At 51.3% G+C, this 24390-nt stretch overlaps 1 protein-coding gene across 18 annotated transcripts in view; it reads left to right on the forward strand.

Moving 5' to 3' along the window:
- The window catches only part of OTOF (otoferlin), a 127682-nt gene that overhangs the window by 47362 nt on the left and 55930 nt on the right, over window positions 1-24390 (forward strand). For 9 of the 18 annotated variants that reach the window (XM_080388275.1, XM_080388286.1, XM_080388285.1 and 6 more), the window contains exons 5-12: window positions 103-314; window positions 3690-3776; window positions 10235-10267; window positions 12632-12667; window positions 13627-13647; window positions 14521-14568; window positions 16807-16836; window positions 22123-22196. In XM_080388275.1, the coding sequence (XP_080244401.1) occupies window positions 103-314; window positions 3690-3776; window positions 10235-10267; window positions 12632-12667; window positions 13627-13647; window positions 14521-14568; window positions 16807-16836; window positions 22123-22196 (541 nt within the window). Of the gene's footprint in view, window positions 1-102; window positions 315-3689; window positions 3777-10234; window positions 10268-12631; window positions 12668-13626; window positions 13648-14520; window positions 14569-14703; window positions 18912-22122; window positions 22197-24390 lie in introns of those variants that run through there. The other 9 variants (XM_080388279.1, XM_080388284.1, XM_080388280.1 and 6 more) reach the window with 7 other exon arrangements.

The following is a 24390-nucleotide window of genomic DNA, read 5'->3' on the forward strand; positions in this document are numbered from 1 at the left end:
GCCAGCTAATGCAACAGCTTTTTCTGTCTTTCAGATTTTTCAGGACCTTCCTTCCTCTGTGCTGCTCTTGGGGGCTGAATGTGTCTTCCTTGTGTGTTGCAGACCAGCATCTCCATAGAGATCAGGTACCAGGCTCTGGATGGGACAGTTGGTGCATGGAATGACAAGGAGTTCCTGGAGACCCCCAGTGTCCACTCAGAAGGGGATGGCAGGTACCCCTTAGAGACAGACAGCCTCCTCTCCGGCCACCGGCAGGGCTTGGACATCTCTCCGGGTAAATCCAACCAGCAATCTGCAGAGAGGACCTTCAGGAGGTAATGTGATGCTCAGCGCTTGGAGATGCTTGATGGCAGCGGGACCAAGGAGGGCTTGGCTTGTTGTGAGAGGGTGGCATTGCCCCAGTGCTCCTCTAAGGTTCATCACATCTACTGGCTATCAAAAGACCCATTATCACCGCCCAAGGTGAGGATAGGCTGTAAGTGTCCACCCACCAGTGCCATCAGGACCCTGGTGCTCCACCACACCTGCCCAGCACAAAGCTGAACCTTCCAGCAAGCGCTGAGCTTTGTAGCATGCAGCAGATGATGGAGAGCAAATGTAATCGAGTACAGATTTGAGAGGATTAAGGGTCTGGGTGTTAGTCAGGCCTCATATTGGATGGGATTAGAGCCATGCGTGGGGTATAGAGCCACATGTGCAGTTGTGTGGAGTCTTGCATCTCGATGGAGCTTGAGGTGCCCCCAGGACTGAGCTGCCTTTGGGGCAGGAGCTGGAGGCGTGCCAAGGGCAGCTGCAGCCAGGGGCAGGGGGAGGAGGACATTAGCCTCAAAACCACACCAGTGTGGGTGCTTCTGGGATGGAAGGTGACAGCAACAGTGCCTCTGACCCATGTCCATGTGCTGGGGGGCACCATGAGTGCACGCACATCCCATGGCAAGGGAGTTGGCACGGCAGAGACTGGAGGAGAAAGCAAGGATGCTGTGGCCTAAGTGGAGGGAACAAGCCCTGGCACCTCCCCTGTAGCATTAACCCTCAGACAAGCACATAGCTTCTCAAAGACATTGTCAAAACTCCTTTCATGATGGCCTGTTGGGACCCCAGGACCTCACTGGGCTAAAGTAAAATCCCATACCAATGGCAGTGCCTGTGCTGGGTTATGAGGGATGCTTCACCCTGTGATGGCAGGTGGGAACACCTCCAGGTCTTCTAAAGGATTCTGTTACTGGCTTTCTATTAATTTAAGGGTCCTTAGCATCACCTCTGTCTCTTTCTAAGCTCATGGGCCCTGACACTGGATGAAGGCAAGCCTGGGGACTGTATCCTTCCATTTCTTGACACAAAGCTGCTGTAACCAGTTGCAAACCCAGCCTGGTGACTAGGATGGGTGGAGAGGGCTCAAGGCTGGGAACACTGCAGTTGGCTGTCCATTGGCATGTAGTGCAAGCTGGGACCAGTTCTGCCATGAGCTGTGGCTTACGGATGCTCAGGGCTCAGACCCTGCTGGGAGGAACAGCCATTTTACCAGGTCATATGCAGCCATGAGGTTCAAGGCCCGGTTGGACAGTGGGGCTCCAGTGCTGTTGGCCAAGATTCAGCCCACTCCATCACAGTGGCTTTGAACACTCTGCTCAAATCTTCACCCAGCTCATCAGGCAACAGGGGAGTTTTGCAAGTGTGAAACCACTTGTGTATAAATACAGTGGGTTCACAGGCTGCTAAGCCAGATTTTCAGGCAGCTTTACATAGTTTATGTAGTTGTGTTGTCCGCGGGTAGTGACTTTGTCTGTCCATCTCCAGTCCAGTAGCTCTTGAACCCATTGGCTTCTTTCAGTTAGAAGAGTGGAGACCTCCAAGTCCTGAGCTTGCTAAAAGTCTCATGGAAAGAGATAGATGTCGAGGGCAGAGACTTTTTAAGTGGGACAGGCAGAGAGTACAGGCAGCCCAGGCAGAGCTGGGTCCTCAGATCACCCACTGCTCTCCTGGCACCAACACAGTCCTTGTCTGAAGGCTACAGCCCAACTGCTTGCATGCTGCTGGTGGATCAAAGGCAGACAGCCCTCGTGTGTCCAAATCCATGTGGAAGCCCAGCCTGGAGGTGTGAATCTAAACATATCCGTAGGAATCGGTTCCTTTTTAAACAGCATTTATGTCTCAGGTGCTGCTGCAGCCATACATCACCCCCCTGCTGGGTTTATGCAATTCTGTGCTTCCACAGCACTTGATTTCTGTCTGGGTTTAGCACTTAATTCTGGCCATAGAAGGGGAAAATTTCTTTTTCCCCATGGTTGGAGATTGAGGGAAGATCTCTCCGGTCGCTCGCATCACTCCTAGGCAGTTAATTAACTGTGTGAATTGGGCTGAAACCTGTGAATTTTCAAGCAAATGGAAAGTGCAGATTTCGTTTCGCAGTTCAGCGGACCGTGATGTTGCTGAACGGAGAAGATGCCGAAGGGTTTAAAAGGCGGATGGCAGGGCAGCGTACCAGGTGCAGCCCAGCTTGCAGGGTGGGTCTCAGTCTGTCTGTTAGCCCCCTGTGTTGGGAAATCAGCACCCTGCCTGCTCCACTGGGACTTAGGAGATGCAAGCGGCATGATGTGAATGTGACTTTATTCTCATCGTAGATGGAATTGATGCTGCGTGGCTGATGCATCGCCCACAGCAGATACCGGCAGGCGGTTGGATGAATTAAGGCTCTGTATCAGGCCTCCAGGGACTGTAAAGTAAATCTAAGATGACCAGCTGAGCTGGAGGTTGAAGCCAGCCACATTTAGCCTGACAGATCCCACCCTGGGGGCAGTTTTTAAGAGGAGGCGCGTGGTTTGCTGAGCACCCTTGCCTGGGTACATAAAGCTGCATCGTAGCTGAAGGCTTGCTGGGTACATAGAGCTGTGCTGGATGTGTGCAGGCAGTGCTGAGCAGAAGGACTTTCTGAGGTTGGTTTGTCTGTGGTTGGGGAAAAATTGGGGAACTGAAGTAAATGCAAGTTTATAAATGGGCAGCAGGGACACGTGGAGGTTAAATATCACTGTGGCATCTGCAAGTTGTACTGTGGCATCTGCAAATCACACTGCAAATGATCCTTGTGCTGTGTTTCCCGTCCAGGTCAGTGCCTCTTAGCATGTGGGAGAGTGGTTCTTGGTGGTCACAATTTGGTGAAAGTCCCTTGCTATTTGTCTTCAGTTTCTCCTTCAGATCCAGGATGCTTTAGAAAAAAATCTCTTTGTACATAGGGCTTATCCTGAGCAAGGCTAAGTGCCGCAGGTGCCCCATCAGCCCCCGCACAGCCAAGAGAACTGTTGTAGCCCCTTCCTGTTGCTCCACAGGAGCAGGCTGTGCAATCATGCATCATAAGCAAGCAAAGACCCAACAGTTTTAAAGGAGGTGTGGGAGAGGCATCCCTTGGCAGACATGCAGGCAGAGAGTGCTAGTCCCACTGTCCCAAGCAAGTTTGAATGTGGACAATTACACAAAAACTGGTTTCACCTGCGGCTTTTGTCCCAAGGAGCTTCCCCATGTCCTCTGGTTTGGAGTTTTGCTCCACAGCAGGTCATTTTGAGTGCAGGAGGGCTGTCAGGTTTGGTTGTGTCTTGTTGCCTACTCCAAGGGCCATGGTCGTTAATGTCACCACCATTACCGTTATGAATACCAAGGAGGGAAAGGGCTGATGTTTACTGTCACCACCCTCACAGCATGGAAGAAGATGAGATGTATTACCACAGTGAAGATGAACTTCTGGGAGAGGGGGACACCCTTAGCCAGGGATCCCTCAATACAAGGTAGGGGAGCCAGTCAGCACCCACTCATGCTGCTGGCAGTGAGGTGTGCAGTGCTGTGTTGCTCCTGCCTTGGCCCTGTGGATGTCCTGCAAGTATCACCCCTGGATTCCCATTTCTTGGCTGCAGAAGAGCTGGTGGGGAGAAGCAATGGAGCAGCTGGAAAAGCATCCTTGGAAAAGATGATCAAGGTGGGGTTCTGGGATCCAGGATGGAGAAAGGGCCTTGCGGGAAGCTGCAGCTGGGGTACTGCCTTGCCTTTGGGTCTCCCTTCCTTCTCCAGGTCCCACCATGCATCAGGCAGAGCCATGCCCAGAACCAGAGATCAGCCATGTCCAGTGCATGGGGAAGAGCTCCTTGTGATGTGCATGAAGATCTGATTTCTGTTTGCAGTGGCTTTTCTTGCAGTGTGGTGCTGTGAGTTGTTCCCCACCGTGTGCCAGAAAGAGTTTGGGGAGGAGCTGCAAAAAAATGGAAATTCAGGTAAAACCCAGGGACCAACACAATGCCTCTGAGAGCAGCTCAGCCAAAGGAAGGAGCATTTTTGGTGGGTTCCTCAACTCATGTAGGTCCAGCGATGGCAGAAAACACATGAAGGTGGTTCTTCATGCACGTGGCTCTTCTGGGGAGCTCATTTCTCATAGCAGCTCTCCATGCAGCCTGTTGCTGAGTGCCTCAAGCTTCAGTAGCACGAAGATATTGACTGTGTCATTGGAATTCATGGCCACATCTGTACTGGTAAACACCTCTGTCAAGTCTCGTTGATTAGATTGTGTCAGTCCAAGCACCTGAAGAACCCGTAACCTTATTAAATTATTGGGACAGTCTCTGAGAAGGTTTTGCCTACCTAGCACTGACCCAAATGATACTCAAGCAGAATCAGGAGGTACAACAGCTATGGGCTAGTCCCAAAGGGCAGGTTAAGGCTTGCCTGTCCAAACCCTTTCTTTGGATGGGAAGCATTGGCATGGGTGCGATGCATGCCAGGCAGTTGGGCTTCAAAGGCAGGGATTGTGCCCTTGAACTTTTAATGTTGTAGTGTAGAGGTACGTGGCAGTAGTACGTGCCCAGGGAGCAAGGCACTCCAAAGGCTTGTCTGTCCCTGTGTACGCCCCAGGCTTAGATGCATCTGGCATGTCTGGGAACCTGGAGATGGAGAGACAGCCATAATGTTTTGACAAGGGTGCTGGATGCCTGGTGTCCTGGTGTCACCTGGGATGGAGTTAACTATCTTAGGAGCTAGTGCGGTGCTGTGTTTTGGCTCTGATATGAGACTTTTCAGTTCCTCGGGCCTTGTAAGTGAAAAAGCTGGGGGGGCACAAGGAATCGGGAGGGGACATGGCCAGGACAGCTGACCCGAACTAGCCAAAGAGGTATTCCATACCATGGGACAGCATGCCTGGTATATGTACCTGGGGGGCTGGCCAGGGCGGGCGGATCATTGCCTGGGGACTGGCTGGGCATCAGTCAGCGGGTGGTGAGCAGCTGCATTGTGCACCCCGTGTTCCTTTCTCCCCTTCCCTCTGGATGTTATTCTTTCCTTTCCCCTTTTCATTATAACTGTTATTGTCATCATTGTTATTATTGCTCTTTCATTTTTATTGTTTCAGTTATTAAATTGTTCCTATCTCCACCCTTGAGCTTTACATTCCTTTCCAGCTCTCACCCCCATCCCCCTGGGTGAGGGGCAGTGAGTGAGTGGCTGCTGGTACTTAACTACCAGTTGGGGTTAAACCAGGACACTTGGGAGTCCCCCAAAAGCTCAAATGCCACTTGGGAGCTTCCCGAGGGTATCGCTGCTTGGTGTGGGGACTGACATGGGCAGCCCTGCTGTGCCACAGCAACCTTTGGACCTGGCTACACCAGGGAAGCCAAGTTCAAAGCCAAGTCCAGCTCCTGCCTTGCCTTTGAGGGCTAGGTCAGGTTTGGGATGAGCTGCTCATCATTTCAGCACAGGACAACTGAAAGTCAGGTTTCTGCAAGGCAGCAGTGGGATGTATTGTAGGGATAAGGGGAGAGAAATTCCAGGTCTGATGGAGAGAGCTCAGATCCCTTCCCTAGAGATGCTTAAGTACAAGCTGGATGCACATTTGAGGAGTGGCTTGGGCTGAGCTGATCCTCCTCGGGGAAGAAGTTGGACTTGAAATCTCTAATTCTGTGCATCTTTGCAGTCTGTTTCCATCGTCTGTGCCCCCCTGAGGGGGGCTTGGAATCAGAATGAAGGCAGTGGAAAGGTCTCCCTGGATTTCTACAGGCTTTCTGTCAGTGTCATCTCCAATGCAAAGCTGTTTACCTCCTCCCCTGGCTCATTAGGGACATTATTTTGTTATTCAGCTGATTCCCTTTCCTGAGGGTGTGCAGAAGGCAGGAGAAACAAACAGACCTTGAAATGGGAAAAGCAGCAGCAACAACAAGGAATATATGAATATAGCTGGGCTTGCCAAGCACTTCTCAGCCATTTGCTTGCAGCCTAATAGAGGTGCCAGCAATGCTGATGAGACACACATTGGAAACCTGTGCTGGCAGTGGGGGTTATATCAGAGTTATTTGGAGCCAGGCTCAGTCCCTGTGCTGTCAGGAGTAGACAGACACCTTGGAGGGAAATACCATATTTGCTTTTGTAACTCCCCTGTTTCCAAAACAATGTCTTCAATTCATCAAAAATGTTTGCACAGGGTGAATAGTCTTGTTTTCTCGACAAACTCTCAGGTGAGGGAATGAGACGGGGAGGCACAAGTTTGTGCGGGGGTAAATAAATTATCCAAATAGAAGCATGGGTGAGGGTTGTGCTCTGAGACAGTAAAAGGCAGAAACAACTGTAGGTACAGTCAGAATTCACTGTTTCTGTCAAAGGGTTGCCCAGATCCTTTGACTGTGCTGGGCAAGGGGTTGAGGAATGGCCCCTGAGCATCGCTGTGGCTGGAGTCTGTAGTGCAGGGAGGTCAGGTGATGTCCTTTTGCTGCCAGTATCCCCCATCGCTCCTATCACCCCTCCTCTGCCAAACACCTCCTTTTGCCTGGCCAAGCCAATGGCCAGGTCAGGGCATGGATCCACCTGACAATGAAATGTCAAGCAGTAAATAACTAACCACTCTGGGTTAGTTTTTTCAAAACTGGATCACTTGTCAAGCAGTAAATTAACCACTCTGGGCTAGTTTTTTCAAAACTGGATCACTTCCCCCATCCAGTTCACAGTGGATCCACACGCTGACCACCAAAGGAGCTAGCTCCAAACCTTGCACCACCTTTGCTGTTTACCCATAGCCTGAAACTTGCTAAACTTCTGCCTGGACTTGGCATTTTGGCCCAGGAGCTCAGATCTGTCTGCTGGCAGATGTGGAGGTCTGGCCAGGTTACAAGCCAGGGTCACCTCCCTCCAGTGGCTTAGAGGTGGGGAGGTCCTTATGTCCAGGGGCTGCACAGGCTGCCCAAGGAGGTACCCAGCACTCTAGGGAAGGCTGGTGGGGCTGTTTGGGATGTCACAGCACTGAGCTGTTAGGCAGCAATGAGCAAGGGATGCCAGATTTGCCTTCTCTCTGCCAGTCAGTGCTTTATCTCCCTTAGCAAAGCAAGACCTGAAAGCCCTGCCCCAGTGCGTGCAGTGCAGGGGCCAGCCCGCCCTCAGCGGTAGGGCAAATCCTTAAGGGATGGCCATTTGCTCCCCATCAAGTCCCAGCAGGTTTCCTGGCAAAGAATTGCAGGTGCAAAACTCTTTTTGCTATTTCTCTTCCACAACAAGGAAAAATACCCAAGGGCCTGGAGCAGCTCCCTGGCTCCCCGCCAATGATCCAGGCAGAGACAAATAGCACACCGAGAAATAAGTCTGCAGTCGATAGACCTGCAGGAAGGCTGTTGGAGGCTGCTGCCTGACTGGAAATAATCTTCTTAAAATGTAGCCATGCTTCCTCATGGCTTGACCTTTGCCTGCTGATGGATCTCTTGGGAGCCTGGGCTCATCCTCTGGTTGCACACACAGTGCTTTCATGCAGTGACAGAATCATTATCAGCATTTAGCCTTGCCAAAACTGTGAACCTGTTGGTATCCACATAGTCCAACCCCACCTCTGGGTTTTTTCCACCCCTGGAACAGCTTTTAAGTTTTGCCATCCAAATGTGCGATATCTTTTCTAAGCTACCTTCCCAGGCTCCCTCAATGTTAAAAAAAAGCAGTTCATCTCCCTGCCAGACCCAGGCTTCAGGAAGGTGGAGGATCCCCCATCCACTCTGCCTTTACTTTGCCAGTGAATTTTAGCAGTTGGACTTCATGATCTTAAAGGTTTTTTTCAACCTAAATGATTCCATTATTCTTGGATGTGGGGGATCCTAGAAGAGAGGTTTGTTCTCCACCTAAAGTTTAAATGGCTCAAGGTTAGCGAGACAATTCCCATCCCAGAAGTGCCTGCAGACAGTCCAGGAGAGGTTTGGACTGGACAGAAGGAAGCATTTCTTTACCAGGAGGGTGGTCAAACACTGGAACAGGCTTCCTGGAGAGATGGTCAATGCCCCAAGCCTGTCAGCCCTCTCAAGAGGCATTTGGATGATGCCCTTAATAACATGCTTTAACTCTTGGTCAGCCCTGAAGTGGTCAGGCATTTGGGCTGGATGGTGATTGTAGGTCCCTTCCTACCGAAGTTATTCTATTCGGTTCTATTCTATTCTATCGTATAGTATCCTATCGTATCCTATCCTATTCCTTTCCATTGACTCCATTCCAGAGGGCTACCAAGCTGATGAGGGGCTGGAGCATCTCTCCTAGGAGGAAAGGCTGCGGGAGCTGGGGCTGTTCAGCCTGGGCAGGAGAAGGCTGAGAGGGGACCTGAGTGATGCACACAGGTACCTTAAGGGCCAGTGTCAGGGGGCCGGGGCCGGGCTCTTGTCAGCGGTGCCCAGCGACAGGACAAGGGGCAACGGGCACAAACTGCAGCACAGGGAGCTCCGTGGGGAGAGCAGGAAAAACTTCTTTCCCTTGAGGGTGCCGGAGCACGGGGACAGGCTGCCCAGAGAGGCTGTGCAGTCTCCTTCTCTGGGGACGTCCAGAGCCCACCTGGATGTGATCCTGTGCAGCTGCTGTAGGAGAGCCTGCCTGAGCAGGGGGTGGGCTGGGTGGTCCCAGGGGTCCCTGCCCAGCCCCACCTCCCTGTGGTGCTGTGACTCTGCACTTCCATTCCATTCCAGCCTATCCTGTTCTGCCTTTGGCCTGGCTGGGGCCAGGGGCTCTGTCTGCATAGCAGGGCAGGAGACAAGAGCTGGACCTTGATCATCTGCCCCAGGATGCCCAGGCAGGGCCACCCCTTTGTTGGTCTGGGTGGGTCCTGGCTGGGAGGGGAGAGGTTCCTCTGGCAGGCTGGGGTCCCTGTGAGTATGTGAAGAAAAGTTAGGAGATAGCAGCAGCCGAGTGAACCTGTTTAAATGAGGCAGGTTTTTCAGGGATAATGAGGCTAAATGCATCCATGCAAGCCTGCAGAAGGAAGGAGAAGATGCAGGAAATACTGGTACACCCTGTCCCATCCTTGGGAGGGGAAGGATTTAGCCCCCACCCCAGTTTGCCCTGAGATCAATCCCTAGACAGATTGCCGCACCTCTGAAGGTGTTAGTGGCATTTTACCATTGACTTTTTCACTGAGCTTCCCTGGTGCCAGGAGGGTTTTGCATGGGAGGGCACAATGCTCTGAGAAATGTCTGTGACACTGCAAAGCTGAGCCTGGCTTGGGATGTAGCAAACCTGTGCTGGAGTTTGAATCAAGTAAGGGGAAAAGAAGTTTCACATTCAGGCTTTTGAAAAGAATCAAAGGGCACTTTGATGTGAACCATCCTTTTGACTCAAAGAAAAGGACTCATTTTGTTTAAATTTTTTTTTTTTTCATACGGACAAAGTTGTCCTGTCTTCTTTGGAGGGTCTTTCCTTTTCCATCAGTTACAGATCCCAGACCCAAGACAAAATTACACCAAAAGAATAACAAAAAGATAAAGTTCTGGTGTTGCCAGATCTGCATTTCAAAAACAGGACAAGCAGCTAGTAATGCACCTTACCTCCTATCAGGCTGCCTGGCACAGGGTACAGCATCGACCCAGGGCAGCTTTTTCCAGCCTAAGCATCCTTTCTCTTTGAGCAAATTCACCCTGAGCAGAAGGCAGGAGGGGAGGAAGGAGATTAGGGTGGAGGGCACCAGGTTGCTTTCACCCTAATGTTGAGTTCGGCCAGTAAATAGTCACAGAAAACCAGTCTGGGTCACGCATGGACCCTGCAGCACAGCCAGGAGTGGTGTGGGTGGCAGGGGGAGGATCAGCCCCGTGCAAGGTGGTTGAGGGTTTTCAGGCATGCATGGAGTGGTTTGCTGTGTTGGTATGCTCTGAAGTTCTTCGTGTACTGAAGCAAAGTTTAAAATGCTGACACAATGGAAGAGCCCTCTGTCTTCATATCACAGTGGGTTTTCCCCCTCTCTCTCTGTACAATGCCCTAGCCTTGGAGATGACACAGAAGACCATCACACCAGGTAAATACCCACACCAGCCCTGCTCTGGTGGTGGCCTTGCAATTCTGCCTCTGCAGTGCTGAGACACGTTCAAAGTCTTGCTCTCCAGAGAGCGCTTCCTTAAACCCAGGCTTGTCTGGGCTTGCCGGCCCAGATCTGTTAAGTACAGACTTCTGTGTTTCACTGGGGCTCACAGCTAGGAGCCTGCTCACCCTACGCAGCATCCCTTTGATAAAGCAAGCCAGGACACAGGTGGTAGCACCTTCCCATCTGTTAGGTCATTAAGATGGTCCCTGGCATGGCATGGGTTTGGTTCAGTACATGTCTGGGATGGTTTATGATGGCACAGGCACTATGATACGATACGATACGATACGATACGATACGAGATGAGATGAGATGAGATGAGATGAGATGAGATGAGATGAGATGAGATGAGATGATAGACCACCTGATGGACCATACGATGGACCACCTCCAACAGGTAGCCTGGATATGTTTTGTGGAGGGAAAGGACTTGACCTATACAGACACAAACCATGCCATGGTCGGAGAATGAGCCTTGGTCCATTTATTTACCAGTATAGACATCCTTAGATTCCCTCTGTGACCAGTAAAGACAGATGGGCACTTCCAGAGGTGGTTTAGGGACCCCACTGGGCTGCCAAAATTTGCATGGGATAGGGCTGTACATGCCATGGCTCCTGACCACCTTGAAACTGAGATCCCAGGAAGCATCACCTGATAGCTGTTGACTTGAAATATTCATGGACAGGACAGAGCTCTGCAGCCGAAAGCAACCTGGTCATGGTGAATTATTGATGTTGTCTTTTCTTGTGTGTACCCAGTGGATCCAAGACATGTCTGACTGGGTTCAGCCCTCTGCCTGCTACTAATTAATCCCATGGGTCACTTGCTCCAAAGCTGGGGTCATTGCCAAGCACTGGAGTTGAGCTTGGTGATGAAAATACCCGTGACAGGAGTCTGGGAGAGGCAAGACTCCCTGCTTCTATCAGGTCTGGGCACCTCGCTAGTCAGCCCGTGCTGGTCAATGGTGCAAACACATTGCAAACACTGCTGCTGCTCATGGTGGCTTCCCAGAGCTGCTGTGGCGATAGAGAGGTAGAAATTAGATAGTGCAGTGAGGTGCATTCCAGCACCATCCTGCATGGCTCTAGGAAGCTCAGCAAGGTCCTTGCTATGATCCCAGCCTTCCTAGGTTGCCCCTGTAGTCAAAGGAAAGAGGAATCCTGCCACATAGGGTCTGATTCAGCCTTTGGGGGGGTGTGTCTCCATCCTTGGTTGTGATGGAAGACCAGTGTGGCCAGTTCATAACATCTGTGTCCAAGTAGATAAGGAGGGTCTGAAACTGCTAACTCAGGTGTGGCACTTGGGCACACATCTTAGGGATGCCATGCACCAGACAGTGCTGCCATCAGCATAACCAGACAAGTCTGGGGTACTTTGCATCCTGAGCAAAAAGAAAAAAAATAATGAAATGATCTCCCAAAGGCTATCAGTCCCTGTCAAGCTTCCCCCATCCTTTTTGCAACCCCTCCAATCATAGAATCATAGAATGGTTTAAGTTGGAAGGGACCTTAAAGGCCATCTAGTTCCAGCCCCCCCACCCCCCCCACCCCCCCACAGGCAGGGCCCCCTCCCCCCAGCCCAGGCTGCCCCCAGCCCCGTCCAGCCTGGCCTTGAGCCCTGCCAGGGATGGGGCACCCACAGCTGCTCTGGGCAGCCTGGGCCAGCGCCTCGCCGCCCTCACAGGGAAGAATTTCTTCCTCATCTCTCATCTCCATCTCCCCTCTTCTAGTTTAAAACCATCATCCCTTCTGCTATTGCTAGAGGCCCTACTAAAAACCGGTCCCCATCTTGGAAAAAATGCATCCTGAGGGCCCTGAAGATCAGGAAAAGGGCCAGGAAAAGGTGTTCAAAGCACTGGACTGGGCGCTGCTGTGAGTCCCAAGGCAGAGGAGCCTCCAGCAGCTTGAGAGATCTCCTGGAGGCTGTTAGCACCTCTGATCTAGACTGACCCCAAACTGTTCCAGTGCAGGAGATCTTCCAGATCCAGCAGGAGCAATGGATGATGCTGGCTGTGCCAGGGTGATGATGGCTTTTGTGCCTTGTGCCAGAAGCACAGATCCTGTCACCAGCCATGTTTTTCCTGCGGACAATGTGAGTGGAGCACCCTAGGCTGGATGCACACAGCTGAGGTTACCACCCGTTAGCTGTCTTTGAGGACCCTGTGGCTTGACACAGCACCACCCCTCCTTGCAAGGGATGTCCCTGCACTCAGCAGGTCAATGTTGCCCTTGCTGCTTGTGGGTTGCTGACACTGGTAATTTTTTTTTCTCTCTTTCTTTTTGGTGCCTTACTCAGGATTCACTTTAACGATGGATACAAGTCAGTAGCAAGGTACCAAAATGTCATGACTGGTGGGATCTTGGCTTCTGGAGGCGGGGGGTTGCTCTTATCCCAGCTCATCCCAGTCACCCCACCTCCCACAAGTATGTGACTGTCCAGGCATAAATACACCCAGGATTTGGGATACAGGCCAGTCTGGTTTAAATTCCAAATCTTTCTTAATTCAAATTAATTCCCAAATCTTAAGCCAGGAAAGCAGAGTATGTGGTCCAGACCTGGGTGAAGCCAATGCTTCATGCATCAGCATTACAGTTTCTTCTCTGCAAGTGCAGGAGCACACATGAATGTCCTGAAGCTGGAGCTGAAGCCTGCAAGGGAGGAAGAGCTGTATGGTTGCATACGAACCCTGTGCTCCAGCAGTTTTCTGTGAGACCCAGCTGCACCTGCAAACCTCCTCCACGTCACAGTGCAAAGGAGAGGCAGGTCCTTCCACAGCCGTACCCCATATAATATGATGGTGATCACCCTGTCTGTAGGGCTAGTGGACTCCAAGGGCACCATCAGTAAGAATACAGCTGTATAAGTAAATTTATCTGTCGTGGGTGAGCCCAGGACAATGATCCCAGCCCCAACCTATCCCTGTAAGTCTGTTCTTCACTGCTGCTGCTCACTATTTGGGGGTAGGTAGAGAAGGTGCAGAATAAACCTCAGAAGACTGCTGTCCTGCTGCTGGCAAGCAGGACTTGCGTGGCTGCAAAGAGCTGTGGCACAACGTCTCCTCAGTACTTTGCCACATGCTCTGGCTAAGGCCAGAGCACGACCTTTCCCTCCGGTGTGCCCTGAAAGAACCTTCTCAGCATCAGCCCAGGAGCATCCTTCCGGGTGTGGTGGCAGCCATAGCCCCTTCCCCTGGCCTAGCCAGCTTCTAGGGGCTGTGGGAGGGTATGTCTGTTTGGGTGGGTTTTTTTCTCCCTCATGTTCATTCTCCTGGCTGTGTCTTTTCCAAACAGCGAAGACCCTGAAGATCCCAGGTACTGGGCATGGTACCCATGCTTTGCTTAGGCCCTTTGGGCATGGTGTGTGCATGTATGTGACATGCGTGTTGGTGTACCAGTCCCTGCATGGCATTTGGACCCAGAGAAATGTCCTAATTGCTTCCTTCTCAAGACGGGCAGGGCTTTCTTGTATTCACACCACCCCCCCACCCCCCAAAGAGCAGGGCTGCTTTGTACTTATCCTGTTCTCCCCTCTGCCCAGCAAGGACACTTTTCCTTCTACTCAGGGGCCTTCCAAAGGAGCCTTGATAATATTTGTCCATCTACCTAGCTATCCACCCATCCATCCATTCATCCCAATGCAGTTACCACCATCCACCAAGGATTAATCTCAGTACAATCCTATGCATCCATCCATTTCATTGCATTTCTTTCCATCCATCACTGTAATTCTCTCCACCCATCCACCCATCCACCCACCCATCCATCCATCCATCCCAGAATAGGTCAGTCTGTCTATTCATGCTAATGCCATTCCATCCATCCTACTGTGGTACTATCTGTCCACACATCTATGCACAACATCAGCCAGCCCAGTGCCCTATGATTTATCCATCCATGTTCTTTTTCTGACAGTTATTCTTTCTTCTTCATGCAGTCCCTCACTCCTCCCTTCTCATTCCAGCACCACCAGTACTGTCACTATTTCTGTACCCAGTTCCCTGGATGACAGTGGGTTAGGAAGTCCTGTTGCAGCAAGATCTCCCTCTGGCATGCTTGTGAATTGGGTTTGGTTGATTGCTTGGTGCATGCTGCTGATGGGGGTTTTGAGAGGAAAAGGTGGGCAAGGGTCTCTGTCACTGCAGGAGGATGAATCACGTCTGAATGAATTGTGCTTTGTGATTGCAGAGCTAAGACTAAGGGGAAAGAGAAAAGACACATCGTGTTACCATTCAGGTACCCTGACTCCCCCTGCCCCTGCTCATGCCCAGGTTTACTTTCCAGCTCCAGCCTCCAGCCTCCAACCCTTCGCAGCAGTGTTACTGCATCCCCCTGCAACAGCTGCAGGGCAGGACCACAAGTTCATCTGTGCTAGTGAGAGTGCTTAAGACCAAGTTGCTGGGAGGCATAAAGCAAGAGTTCTCTGGTAGTGCCACTAATGGGAAATCTGTGCCCTTTTCAGGCAACCAGAGCCCAGGCTGTGGCTATCTGCAGTCAGAGGCACCTTTTGCAGTGAGGGTTGGAAGGGGTGGGCAAGGGGTAAGGGAGTGGAAGGAGAAAGAGTAATCTGATGTTAGCTGCTCCACCACACTCTTGGAGAGAGATCTCTGGACCTCTCGCGTAGTGCAGTCACCTTATTCACCCAGGCACCAGTGATCCAAGTGCCCAGGACCAGCAGCACTGTGATGCTGCACACGGAAGCCAGGAGAGCAGAGAGATGCAGGAGGAGGGAGACAGAGCAAGAGAGCAGCCTCAACTAGGTTCTTGCATCCCTCATCCAGGCCACATTTCCACCAGTGACATGAGCAGGGAAAGGATGCAGGCTCAGGCACTACCCTGTCCCATCCACCTGAGGATGTTGCTCCACATCCTGACATATCCAGGACCAGACACTCTTGCAGCCCTGGGGCAGCTGGGATGGGCACTGGTGGGCAGGGAGAGTTTCCCAGCCTAGCTGGGGCAGGGAAGAGTCTTGCACCAGTGAGTTGCTTGGGGAGATGCAGCTACTGGTCCCTACAGTGATGCAAAGGGCTTGTGCGCTCAGACTCAGTCAAACCAGCCATGCTCGGGGTGAGATGGTGGTGAGCCATGGCTTTGAAGGGAGCTCAGACCACATCCATGAACTTCAGGACAAAGCACGGAGTGATTTAAATCTCCTCCTGCTACTGGGCAGGGGCACTAGGGCAGCTTTTACAATGCAGATGAACCAGCTGAGCTGCTGGCATTGGTGTTTGCCTGCTCCTGTGACAAGCTCAGCTGGCAAGGGAATAATTTCTGCTGGTTTGCTCCCAGAGCAAGTGTTGGTGCAGGGAGAAAGCAAGACCGCTTATTTCAGAAGCAGCTTCTGGATGGGTTTCCTTGGCTGTTTTCCAACCCAGACTCTGAGCTAATCCCTGCCCATGCTGGGCTGAACAGGAGGACCCTGCTTTTCCCAGACGCCCACCCAGTGATGGATATTGTGCTGGAACTGGTCTTTTAGACTTCACCTCTCTAAAACCTATTCAGCAACACATCAAACAAAAAATATTTTTCATCTAGGTCGTTTTCCAGCAGCTGAGTACACAGAGAGCTGGAGCTTCATGCCCTGAAGCTACTCTCCTGCCCTATGTTCCCAGCACAGATGTGGCCATAGGGTGGAGTAACAAGCTGTAATTAAAAAACAGCCCTCCTAATTACTTTCTAGAACTAGTTAATTGCTTTCTCCTCCCCACTTTGCTGATGTGCAGTAGGGGAGATTAGCCAGGGAAGAAAGAGTGACTGGGGAGGAAAACAGGGAGGCAAGACCCAGGCAGAGAAATGTAGGAGCCATGAGGGAAGGAAAACAGGTTTGAAAAGCCACAAAGCAAAGCAGGGATCTGCAAAGTGAAACAGGGAGGTGAGGAGTCAGGCTTTCCTGCATGGTGTCATGGCAGGAGGATGCACTGTCAGTCTGAGCAGGGATGAGGACCCCCAGATCCAGCCCATCTCCTTCAGCTGAGTCCTCTCTGGAGGGACGATGTGAATACACCTCTGTGGGAGGATAATGAAGACCACTCCCCTCTATCAAAAAGTAGCAGAATCCTTATCTCCTGCCCTGGCAGCATCCCCAGTCTGTGCACATACCTACTTACATATGTGCATGCACAGCTGTAGCCACTTTACTGGCCCCATACATGCACCCAGTGAATACTCACCACCTTCAGTTCCTTGTGCAGGGAGCTGTGGTTCTCCTAAGCTCCTCTAGCCTAGCAGAGGGTCATGCAGTGATGTTGTCCACCTAAAATTACAGATGTGGGCAGGACAGGGGTGTTTGGGGTCAGCCTTGCTGAGGAAGGTTGTCTGTAACTGCCGCCTGGGGATGGGGCACTCATGAAGAGCAGGGAAACTGCAAAGGGATGAGCAGCCTCTTCTGGTTTTATGGTCTGATTGAAGCACTTGAAGTGCACTGAAGCTTGTTTGCTTTTTGTTCCCTTGGTGCGTGGCCACTGGCTCCAGCAAAGGCAAAGAGAAGACAAAGGAACACAAGTAGGTTTCCTCTCCCTGCTCCTCCTCCTCCTTGTTTCCAGCTTTCCTAGCTCATGTTGTGGCTGATCTGGTCTGTGGTGTGCTCTCCCTTTCTCTAAAGCTGAGCCTGTCAGCCCTGGAGGATCTCGGGTCTCTTGGATGTATGGCCTGAGGCTTCAGAGCCTGCAGGGTATATTTATCTACAACAAAAGCTAAATGTAAAAGACAGGGCCAAGCCTGTCCTTGGCAGGTCCTTGGCAGCACTGGAAGGCAACTGTGAGGTCTGGAGGGAAGCCTGTCTCCCACCAGGTTTGGATGGGTCCTGGCTGAGGGGAGAGTTTCCCAGCTTGGGCACTGACAGTCCAGCCAGGACTCAGGGCAGGACAGGGTCTGGGCATGGGTAATCAGCCCACGGTTGGGCAGAGGGAACTTGGCACCAGCTTTACAGCTCCTCTGCCCACAGGTCAGGCTGCCACATCATCCATGTAGACAAGTTTCTTCAGCTTCTGCCTGCCTTGTATCCCCAGCCGCTTGCACTGATACCAGACCAGGCTGTGTCTGAGCTCCCTCCTAACAGCAGCATCCTCCAGTTTAGCAGATCTGCTGAAATTTAAGCTTGAGTCTCTTGCAGCTCCAGATAATCTCCTGCTGTCCAGGCACTAATCCCTGCAACCACTGCAGAGCACTTCCCATCTGTGAGGTCTCTTCTGGCTCATGTTTATCACACTGCAGTTTAAGGACCAGTTTATGACAGTATCTTGCTGATGGACCCTCCTAATTAATGGTGTAAAGTGAGGAGGCAGAGGTGAGGTGGGGAAAGGGGAAAAATGTCTTCAAGCAGTGAGCGAGGAGAGGGCAGACTCAGGAAAAGATAGGAGATCTCCCTGAACCAAGCAGCCTGGTTCTTTCTGGCTCCCTTCCCCAGTTCAGCTGTGCAGGGAGGGGGGAAGAGGAAAACTGGGTTTGAGGACTGGGGTCTTCCCTGGGTTCAAGGGTGGTGTGTGTAGGTGGGGCTGGCAGCGGGGTCTGTTCCTGGTACTGGTGGCAGAACTGGAAGTCTTGTTAGCACAGAGGTGATGGAGGCAGCACCTGCCTGACGGGCATAATTTTTGCTAAGAAATGAGCCATGAAAATCCCGCTCCCTGCTTCCAGCTCCCCAGTAAAAAGCAATGATTAAAATGTCCTTTTTTTTAGCCATGAATAATTAACCAGTAACCTGCAACTGTGTCTTTAACTAGAAGCTGGCCAGGAGAGAGACTGCTTCCACTTCCCTGCCCATGTCTCAAAACCTGTCTGTCCTTCCGTGCTCCCCTCCTGGAAAGCCACACGGGTGGAATCCTAAAGGACAAAGCCAAGTGCTTTTGGGAGCAGTGAAATGGAGGATGTATGCTTTGCCATCAACTGAATATAATTCATCTGCTCAATCCCATTTTACCACTAGAAAATCCAAGGGGACGGTGCTGTGGGAGGCTGGGTGGAGGCTCTGGTGTCCAATACAGGTTTAAGCTTTGCTCAGGGGCTTGTCCCTACTTGGGGACAGAGTCAGGGTGTTTGGTCCACACCCCTGTACTTGCAGGAACCCAGTCTTGACCCTGCTGCCAAATTGGGTTGTAAAGGGCCAGGAGCTTGCACTGTTTTGGAAGGGAGTAGGCAGGCGGGCAGCAGCATCTTCTCCGGCATCTCAGTTCTTTAGGAAACCAGGCTAAACCCAGGCTTTGGCAAAGGGGGGGCTCTCGGTGCTGCCGTGCAGCCTGTGTCGACATCTCAGGTTCACGGGTCCTCATGGAATATTCATGTGGGGATGGTGTCAGCTCTCCACCAGCACCGGCTTCCCATCCGCGCTGTCGCATGCCTGGCAGGAGAAGTGAAGGGGTTGGTACGACCTTTGTTTAATGCTGCAAAGACCCTGCTGTGCCCAGAGAGGCTTGGCTGGGGTCCCCATCCCTGCCTGGTCCCGACCTGCATGTGGGACACAGCTCGGCACCGGGATGGCTGCTCCACCCTAGACGTGCTGCTGGCAGCTCTCCTGTCTCGACTGAGCTCTTCCAGCATCTCCTCCTGGGGGAAGCCAAGTCCTGGACAGCCAGCAGGTGAAGGTAGTGCCTCCAGGGATGGGCAGGGGGTATGTGTGGGATGTGTCGGTGCTCACCTGACTTGGAAAAGGTGACAGATGGGGTTTGGGAAGGGGCTGGGTGACAAGGGTGAGCCTCTGGGCATCTGCCTCCAAAGCATTTGCAACAGCTCCTTCCTCATCCTCCTTCCCTTCTCCTCGGCATGTGCCAAGCATGCTACCAAAATCAATTTTTTCCCTTTTTTTCCTTCCCCCCCCCCCTTTTTCTTCTTTTCTTTTTTTTTTTCTTAGTGACTTCCAAACTCTGTTATTTCCTAGATATTTGCCTCCCTAGGGCTCCAGTCCACTGTGATAATACCAGCAAGGGTAGTGAGAAGGAAGGAGGCAGTACCAGTTGTCCTAACTGGGGCTGAGAAGAGCAGCAGGGAGATGTGCAGGCGTGGTGACAGCACCTGAAGTTTTATGCCACTGAGGGACCTTGTGCCCTCTGGACTCTGGTCTCTGAACCAGCTAGAGCTGAGGCTCATCTTGTGGATGTGCTAGAGGCTGTTTCCCATTTCTGGGGCCTCTTCTGCAGTAAAACTGCCTTTAGGGACACGCGAGAGGCTCTTGCAGCTGATGTCCCCAGCACATTTACTGAGGCTCAGTTGGCAGCATGAGGTCGTTGCCCCAGGAGCGGAGTGGGGTGACACTGGCTCCCACGTGTATCCCTCTGGAAGGACCTGGGTTGGGCTGGTGCTGCTGGGATGGATCCCAGTGCATGCTCCTTGGACCTGGTGCTTAGTCCCAGTCTTGTTCCACACAGCCCAAAACCAGCTTTGTCATTTCACTGATGGGGTATGAGATGCTGTGCTAATCAGATCCCAGTGCATCCTCGGTGCCTGTGCAAGGACCTTGTTATTTTGGGTCCTGGTAAAGCACCAGCACTGCCAGTGTCCTCCCTGCATAGTCCTACTGGCTTCGTCACCGGTTGCTCTTCTGCTTTCTTTTACTTCCCAAGGAACCTCAGAAATTCCCAGGACAGATACAGCGATTTTATCACTAACCATCTGCAAGCAAATTGCCTGGATGCCAGCTCTAGGGCTGGTGGGAATTAATGTTTTCCCCCTCCATTTTAAAGAAATTAATTGTAAAGAAGAATGTAATGTAACCGACCCTGGAGGTGTGTTGCCTTATGGAGGAAACTTAGTGGTGGAGCGTGGTCTCAGAGCAGGGTTTCACAGCCTGAGCTGTTATTACAGTGTTTGCTCATTAAAAAAAAAAAAAAATTAAAAAAAAAAAAGTTTGCAAATAACTTAGAAGTTTTACTTTCCCTGCAGTACCTCAAGGCAGTTGTTCTCTGGCGTGATTATAGATATGGAAACCTAGCCCTCATCTTTCCTCCTCCTATAAGTTGTCCTTTCACTGAGGATCCCATGGATTAATCACAGCTACCAGAGACTGCCTTGAGGCCTGAGCATTGGTTTAGTCCCAATTAAACCTCAGCTATAAGTAGTTCCTGTATCTTATGCTGACCTTCTGCCCCGACTGAATTCCCCCTCCCTTGGTGAATACATTATCCTCCTAGTCTCTTTAATTTTCTTCTCATTTGCTCTGGCTATGCAAACCAAACTTCCAGTTATTTAAAACGACAAAAGCATCAGGCTGGCTGCAATGCCAAGACTTCTTGAAAAAAAAACACTATGCAATTTCATCCTTTGGCCTCAGCCACATGTGATCAAAGCTGAGACTGGGTCATCCTGCAGTTTTGGTGCTGTCACCTGGCTCATGGGCAGCGCATCCCAATCCTGTAGCATCCAGAGCTGAGACCAGGCTCCCCTGCCCTGGCAGCTAGTTTGGAGGTGAGGTTCCCCCTTGCTTCCAAGCTGGACCAAGAACACATCTATCAAACCTGCAAGGTTTCTGCAAAGAGCAACACTTTCAGGTAATGGGAATTTTCCAGTAAAAAAATAATACCCCTTCAGCTTTACCACCTTCTGCGTTTGGGACAGACAGAGGCCCTTGCCTTCAAGTCTCTCTCCAGTTGTTTGCTCTTTAATATTAGAACACGGTTATCGCACAATCTGACTTGTGCTTCTTGCTGGTTTCAGTTTTACAGATGCCACGGAGGTTTTTTCCTACTGAGGTTTTCAGCTGAATCTTCAGGCTAAAAATCCCCATGACATCTGGACTCTACAACTTACACCAGAGTAACTTAGAGCCTCCCACCTCTTTGCAACAGCAGCATGGATTTACCTCCAAATAATGTGGAGCCATCTCCTGAAAATATGTGCAAGGCTGTTATTAACAGTCTCTGCCCATTTGCTAGCCCTGCATTTGAGAGCAATCCAGACTGCAGTGCAGAGACCCTATCGTTTACAGAATGCTGTATTTGTGTCTATTTGGTGTTCATAATGAACGCCAAGTAACACAGGAGTCCAGGCTGTCAATGCGTTTGTGTTGCATGGGCTGATTTTGGAGCTGGAGTAATGATCCTAGCCCCACTGAAGCAGTTGGAGCTAGAACTTCTTCAACTTGCCTTGAAACAATGAATATTTTTAGAGCAATTTGCAAAGCATTATTTTGATCAGCCAATCCAGCCCAAACTGCCTTGAGTTAATTTGATCCCAGTCTAGTTCAGGTGCAGAGCTGGGACTGGCCTGGTGATGGTGTTTACCATGCTGGAAGGGTGAAAACCGTCTTGCTGCAATGGGCTGCTGAAAAACCTTAGGCTCTGCGCAGGTTTGCTGCTGGTCAAGCCGAAGAGGTTATTGATTTTTTCACAGTGAGGTGGTGGGGAAAGTGGTTGGACGTTTTGATTTTTAGTAAATGGCTGTAGGTAACTGCCCTGGGAAGCAATTGTACAAACGAGTCGGGAGAGATGAGAATTCGCCGTGCAGTGGCGGGCAGCAGCAGAGATGGGAGGCACGTGCTGTGGGCAAGAGTTCCTTGGCTGCTAACGCTGTGCTCCAGCCTTGTGCTTTATCCCAAATTGAGGCATTCCCTGAGGGGGGAAAAAAAAAAAAAAAAAAAAAAAGAGATCCAAGACTCAAAGGCTGTGCATTTAGCTGTGACCTTGACCCTGCCGTGTCTCATCTTTGCAGCAGCCCCTGCTCAGTCTTTCAGCTGATATTTCCTCTCTTGCTTTTGAGCTGTGAAAGGCTCCTCCTGTTCCCACCCCCACATCCTAGAAAACAGCACAAAAATACAGTAATTGACATGGGTTTGGGCTTTTTTTTCTTCCTCTCTTCTTCCAGAGCTGGGAAAGGAGTTTTTTCAGCCATGAAGCTTGGCAAGACGCGTCCATCCAAGGATGACCATCGGAAACAAGGTATGTTGTTCCTGGGAGGAGGTTGTTCCCTGCTCCAGGGCTTCTTTTTGGCTGTCCTCCGCATCCCAGGAAAGCACCTGAGTTGCCATAGAATCACAGAATGGTTTGGGTGGGAGAGGACCTCTAAAGACCATCTAGTCCCACCCCCCTGCCACAGGCAGGGGCCCCTCCCCCCAGCCCAGGCTGCCCCCAGCCCTGTCCAGCCTGGCCTTGAGCCCTGCCAGGGATGGGGCACCCACAGCTGCTCTGGGCAGCCTGGGCCAGCGCCTCGCCGCCCTCACAGGGAAGAATTTCTTCCTCATCTCTCATCTCCATCTCCCCTCCTTCAGTTTAAAGCCATCACCCCTCATCCTGTCGCTACAGGCCCTGCTAAAAAGTCTGTCCCCAAAGTGACTCACATGGGGCACAGCCAGCTGGTAACTTGGGGATTAGACAGGGAGCACTGGATGCTTGGAGGAGAGCTGCAGAGAGGGTCTCCATGGGGAAATGGGAAGTAGGAACTGACAGAAAGAGTTTCCTGCTGAAGGCTTGGCCAGTCTTCCCCCACCTTGTGATATCCCACCTGTGGCAACACTTATGAGTTGTGCAGGCTGCTCCTGGCTTATATTTAAGGGCTGATTTGCAAATGTGACAGTGCAAAGCAGGGTTTAGCCCTTGCACCTTGCTGGGTGCACAATGCAGCAGCACCATGAGAGGAAGGGCTTAGCTGCTGCGGGGCTGCCTGTCCCCCCAGCTCAGCACCGCTGAAATCAGATGCCTTTCTGGAAATGCACAAGAGGGGCAGCGAATGGAAATTTGTTGTTGTTTCCATTCAGACCAAAGGGTTGGGTTTCAACAGCAAAGAAATGGAGGAATGCATGTTTGCAAGCAAGGGCAAAGTGTTGCTTTAGATAGTGTTTCTGGGCAAATCTCCACTGTTCTTCAGCCAGGTTTGAGGGTAGGAAAAGGGGAATTTGGACTGGGACACCAGTGTAGGTAGAGGCATTGGCACTGGGAAGGCATGGCATGGAAACCTGGGTGGGCTCTCTCTCTCCCCAGTGCCTGGGCATTCATCTCATGGTTAAAGCTTTATGCAAGACCACAGAGAAAGCAGCTGGGATGCAAAGGCAGGAACAGGGTGTGCAGTCAGGTAGTGAAGTGCCCTTACAGATCAGGATTTACCCGTGGTCGGGAATGGTTGCAACACAGCTGCTGTGTTGCATGGTGTAGTCAGTGCTCCATGGCCATGGGGCTCCTTCTTCCCCTTTACCCAAGTACCCCTGGCTTTCACACACCTCACCAGGGCTCTGTTCTCTTAACACCACCCTCCTCAGCCTCAGTGCTGTTCTGGCTGTGCTTCCTACCATTGGTCTGGCCAGGTGGTGATGGGACAGGGTGGGTGTGTTGAACCATGTGCCTGCTGGCCAAGTCAGCATCCCTCCTGTGCCATGCTCTGCTTTCCTTCTGTATGGACTGCCGGTCCTGCTCAAATCAAATAGATTCACTGAATCACCAAAAACCAAGCTGGGAGGGTGCTAGTCTGTCTGCCCACCCGCACATTGCAGGATCAAACCTGCTTAGGTCCTTCCCAGCTGGTGGGGTTCTAACTCAAACTCAGAAACTCCCAGTTGAGTTGAGGACACCCTTTTCCCATCCAACCTGCAGCAGTGTATCTCTCCATCCTGATGGAAAGCTTTTGCTGACACCCATCCTAGATCTCCCTTGCTTTAGCCCATGTCATCTCAGAAAACCAGACCAGACCTGATTTCTAGTCTCCTGGAACATGCCAATCTCCATGTCTTAGGTTAGCAAAGAGACAGGGAACCTGTTTCCCAGGAGCTGTGTCTGTGCTGTGTGAGTGGATTTGGTGCTACCCTGCTGTGCCAGCCAAGCAAGCCAGTGATCCAACAGCTATACTGGTGTTTCTGGCCCAAGAGAAAAAACAAATTATTATTGCTGCTTTGTGGTCATTTCCTTACCAGAGCAAAGGCAGGAGGGGCAGGCATGACACACACAGGGATTGTGCAAGGAAAGTAGTTTCTGAGCAACTTTTACCAATAGAAAGGTAGACTGGTGGGCAACGCAGCTGTGGCTCAGTGCTGGTGGGATCTGAGGTTTTGACTCTCCCTGCAGCAATTTTTCATCTTGGGAAATAAAATCATAGAATCATTTACATTGGAAAAGACCTTTGAGGTTATCAGGTTCAACCGTTAAC

This window comes from Falco punctatus (genome assembly GCF_963210335.1).
Source record: "Falco punctatus genome assembly, chromosome: 5".
Classification (NCBI taxonomy): Eukaryota; Metazoa; Chordata; class Aves; order Falconiformes; family Falconidae; genus Falco; species Falco punctatus.